We start from the raw sequence: 5,083 nt of genomic DNA, 5'->3' as shown, positions 1-5,083 counted from the left end.
TTTGGGTCTTGAAACTTCTGGATGGATGAGTTTGGCAGATCGTTGAGTGACAAGGGATTGCACTCAATGGTGGAGCAGGATGAACGGGCAGGAAACACCCTCTCAAAAAAGACATGGAAACCAACCCAGAAGTTGGAAAGGGATTATTCATGAGAAGGAACATTTGAAAAGTGGTGTGGGTTCATGAGCAAATGGAGGAACTTGGATTTCTATATTCGTCCTCAGAATGCGCGGTGGCTCAGTGGTTAGCGCTGCTGCCTCACGGCGCCAGGGACCCGGGTTCGATTCCCATCTCGGGGCGACTCTCTGTGTAGGAGTTTGCACATTCTCCCAGTGTCTGCGTGGGTTTCCTCCCACAGTCCAAAGATGTGCAGGTCAGGGTGAATTGGCCCGTGCTAAATTGCCCGTAGTGTTCGGTGCATTAGTCAGGGGGGAAATGTAGGGGAATGGGTCTGGGTGGGTTGCTCTACGGAGGGTTGGTGTGGACTGGTTGGGCCGAAGGGCCTGTTTCCACACTGTAGGGAATCTAATCTAAGATCTCAAATCATGTTGTGGCCAATGTGAGGCACTTTCTGAGGCGTAGTGGCCGTGGTCGTTGTTAGGATTCACTGGGCAGTCACCTTTAACTGCAGAAGTATAAATTGTTGTGACCCTAGATAGAGTCATCCAGCAGGGAAACAGACCCTATGCTCCAACCAGTTTATGCCCACCATTCTCCCAAACTAAACTCGTCCCACTTGCCTGCGTTTGACCCATATCCCTCTAAACCTTTCCTATTGATGTACTTATCCAAATGTCTTTAAACCTTGTAACTGTACCCTCATCCAACACTTCCTCAGGAAGTTCATTCCAAACACAAACTCCGCTCTGTGTAAAAACATTGCCCCTTATGTCATTTTTATATCTTTCCCCTCTCACCTTAAAAATATGCTCCCTAGTTTTGAACTCCCCCCCCCCCACCCCCCCACCCCCCAACCCTAGGGAAAGGACCTTGGCCATTCACCTTATCTATGTCCCTCATGATTTTAGAAACCTCTACAACGTCACCCCTCAGCCTCCGACGCTTTCCAGTGAAAAATATCCCAGCCTTTCCTTACCACGCAATTCCTCCAGCCCCAGTAACATCCTGGCAAATCTTTTCTGAACCCTCTCCAGCTTTAATAGTACCCTTTCGACAGCAGGGAGACCAGAACAGGACACAGCCGTCCAAATGTGGCCTCATTCATGTCCTATCCAACCTCAACGTGACATTCCAACCCTGATCTCAAAGATCTGAGCAAGGAAGGCAAGCGTGTTAATCTGCTTCTGAACCACACTGTCTTCATGTGATACAAATTTCAAACAATTACAAAGTTTGGCATTTTACCACAATGGTAGCAGGAAGGAAAGGTTCTCAGGTTGCAGTAATTGTGATGAGGTGAACGAGGAATCTGGCCCTGAGAGAGACAAGAAGGGAAGGAGTGGATTGGTTCGGCCACTTTTTGGAATACTGCGTTCCGTTCCCCTCTCCCTGCTACAGGAAGGACGTTGTGAAACTTGAAAGGGTTCAGAAAAGATTTACAAGGATGTTGCTGGGGTTGGAGGGTTTGAGCTACAGGGAGAGGCTGAACAGGCTGGGGCTGTTTCCCCTGGAGCGTCGGAGGCTGAGGGGTGACTTTATAGAGGTTTACCAAATCATGGATAGGATAAATAGACAAGGGCTTTATCCCTAGGGTAGGGGAGTCCAGAACTAGAGGGCATAGGTTTAGGGTGAGAGGGGAAAGATTTTAAAGGGACCTAAGGGGCAACTTTTTCACACAGAGGGTGGTACGTGTATGGAATGAGCTGCCAGAGGAAGTGGTGAAGGCTGGTACAGTTACAGCATTTAAAAGGCATCTGGATGGGTGTATGATTAGGAAGGGTTTGGAGGGATATGGGCCAAGTGTTGGCAAGGCAGGACTAGGTGAGGTTAGGATATCTGGTCGGCACGGACGTGTTAGACCAAAGGGTCTGTTTCTATATGAACCCGTTCAGAGATAGGGAACCGGAGAGATGGGCTGATGGGCCACTCTGTGCGGTTGCCTGACTTTGTTCTGGCTGGGTCTCCAGGTGAATGGGGAGAGAGGGGTGGGATCCTCAATGTTTTTTTTGAAGAGATCGCTGAGTCACTCCTCCAATCTTGTCTCCCATTAAGGTCCACCTGGGGACAGGAGATCCTTTCACACCCGGCTTCCCTTCCTTCAACCACACACAGTTCCCACCCATCAACTCATCGGCCCTTCCCGGAATTGTGGCACAGCCCATCAGTGCCAACGCTGCCATTCGACTCATGAGGTAAGCACAGGGTCCAGCACACACACGGACACACACACACGGACACACACACACGGACACATACACACAGTCACACACACAGACACACAGACACACACGGACACACGGACACACACACACGGACACACACACACGGACACACAGACGCACATGTACACACAGGCACTCAAACACACACAGACACTCACACACACACACAGTCACATACACACAGGCACTCATACACAGGCACTCACACACACACACACACAGACACACACGGAGACACACAGGCACTCACACACACATAGACACACACACACATACACATATTCATCAATAAGACGGTTAAAAATACATGGCTTGAAATAAATATTATGGGTGGATAAGTATTGACGAGGGCAACGAATTCTGTCAATCTAGACCAGACATCAAGAATGGAAAGTTATTTCCTCAGTTTTGTTTTATTTATCAATGCTGATACTGATTGATTTTTGATCTTTAATTCAATATTTGATCTGGTGGATCCAGGTTTATTTCTTATACTTTCTTGTATTAGAATTCTTTCTTTTGAGTTCCTTGATATTTTTGTCTTTTCACTGACAGAGAGGAATGGTGAGCGATGCTTCTTGTTTCTAGTCTTTTGGATATCTGTATTCACAGGTCTGGTACAGACTGCAGCTGGATCAATGCAAAGGCTATCACTTGGCAGTTTCTCCATAAATCAAAGACTCCTGGTATCATTTTGCCTCATAGAGTATCCGCCTCATTGCTCCAAAACGTAGCATAGTCTCACATTGCCAAAGTGTACATCAAACAATATCACCTGCTCTTCAAATTGCAGAGAAAAAATAAACACTTTTAGTACTTTTTAGCTGTATCGGAGCATACAAATTCCATTTCTCAATACACAGTTGAGAAGATAAGACATGTGGTCACTTGCAATTGTTATTGAAGAAGATGCTGATACTGTCTATAATATTAGTAAACCTACACGTTGAATGTTAAGTCTTTATAGGTAATGTTCCCTTACATCGCAATAATACGTATCTATATAATAGATTAAAACACACACATTAACGCAATAAAATATCCAAGGCACTTTTCCAGGTGATTCATGAAGAAAAATAATGACTATCTCCAAAAATCCTTCATTAGCTGTAAAGAAGTTTTTGGGATGCACTAAGATTGCTAAAGGTGCTATATAAATGTATGTCTTACAATTATGCCTTTCCTGTTGGACAAACCAACTTGCTTAGTCATAGAACCACTGCAATTCCACCCTTAAACAATGTTTTGACAGGATTTTGAACAACGTAACAGAATCTAATCCAGTTGTTCCCTTACATCGTCATGTGCTTGATTTCCAAAATGGATGTTCGTGTTACCGCATTACAACCAAGGTGTGAGAGAGGATAACAAGAGAGAGTGAACTATTCAGACAGGATGAAAAATCCAAGGCCTTGGATTTTTCATCCTGTCTGAATAGTTCACTCTCTCTTGTTATCCTCTCTCACACCTTGGTTGTAATGCGGTAACACGAACATCCATTTTGGAAATCAAGCACATGACGATGTAAGGGAACAACTGGATTAGATTCTGTTACGTTGTTCAAAATCCTGTCAAAACATTGTTTAAGGGTGGAATTGCAGTGGTTCTATGACTAAGCAAGTTGGTTTGTCCAACAGGAAAGGCATAATTGTAAGACATACATTTATATAGCACCTTTAGCAATCTTAGTGCATCCCAAAAACTTCTTTACAGCTAATGAAGGATTTTTGGAGATAGTCATTATTTTTCTTCATGAATCACCTGGAAAAGTGCCTTGGATATTTTATTGCGTTAATGTGTGTGTTTTAATCTATTATATAGATACGTATTATTGCGATGTAAGGGAACATTACCTATAAAGACTTAACATTCAACGTGTAGGTTTACTAATATTATAGACAGTATCAGCATCTTCTTCAATAACAATTGCAAGTGACCACATGTCTTATCTTCTCAACTGTGTATTGAGAAATGGAATTTGTATGCTCCGATACAGCTAAAAAGTACTAAAAGTGTTTATTTTTTCTCTGCAATTTGAAGAGCAGGTGATATTGTTTGATGTACACTTTGGCAATGTGAGACTATGCTACGTTTTGGAGCAATGAGGCGGATACTCTATGAGGCAAAATGATACCAGGAGTCTTTGATTTATGGAGAAACTGCCAAGTGATAGCCTTTGCATTGATCCAGCTGCAGTCTGTACCAGACCTGTGAATACAGATATCCAAAAGACTAGAAACAAGAAGCATCGCTCACCATTCCTCTCTGTCAGTGAAAAGACAAAAATATCAAGGAACTCAAAAGAAAGAATTCTAATACAAGAAAGTATAAGAAATAAACCTGGATCCACCAAATCAAATATTGAATTAAAGATCAAAAATCAATCAGTATCAGCATTGATAAATAAAACAAAACTGAGGAAATAACTTTCCATTCTTGATGTCTGGTCTAGATTGACAGAATTCGTTGCCCTCGTCAATACTTATCCACCCATAATATTTATTTCAAGCCATGTATTTTTAACCGTCTTATTGATGAATATGTGTATGTGTGTGTGTGTCTATGTGTGTATGTGTCTGTGAGATTGTATGTGTGTGAGATTATGTGTGTCTGTGAGATTGTATTCATTTGTGAAATTGTAAGTGTATGTGTATATATCTGTGTCTGTGTGTATGTGTCTATGTGTGTATGTGGCTGTGAGATTGTGTGTGTGAGATTATATGTCTGTGAGATTGTGTGT

The 5,083-nt window shown here is 42.9% G+C and overlaps 1 protein-coding gene across 1 annotated transcript in view; it reads left to right on the top strand.

Moving 5' to 3' along the window:
- Window positions 1-2,134: 2,134 nt before the first annotated feature.
- Window positions 2,135-5,083, top strand: part of LOC122547357 (transferrin receptor protein 2-like) — a 21,712-nt gene continuing 18,763 nt past the window's right edge. The window contains exon 1 of the mRNA XM_043685989.1: window positions 2,135-2,313. Within this exon, the coding sequence (XP_043541924.1) occupies window positions 2,309-2,313 (5 nt within the window). The 5' untranslated portion in view covers window positions 2,135-2,308. The remainder of the gene's footprint in view (window positions 2,314-5,083) is intronic.

Source organism: Chiloscyllium plagiosum, unplaced genomic scaffold, assembly GCF_004010195.1.
Source record: "Chiloscyllium plagiosum isolate BGI_BamShark_2017 unplaced genomic scaffold, ASM401019v2 scaf_7476, whole genome shotgun sequence".
NCBI lineage: Eukaryota > Metazoa > Chordata > Chondrichthyes > Orectolobiformes > Hemiscylliidae > Chiloscyllium > Chiloscyllium plagiosum.
Note: the sequence above shows the minus strand (reverse complement) of the source record. Positions and strands in the feature narration are given on the sequence as shown.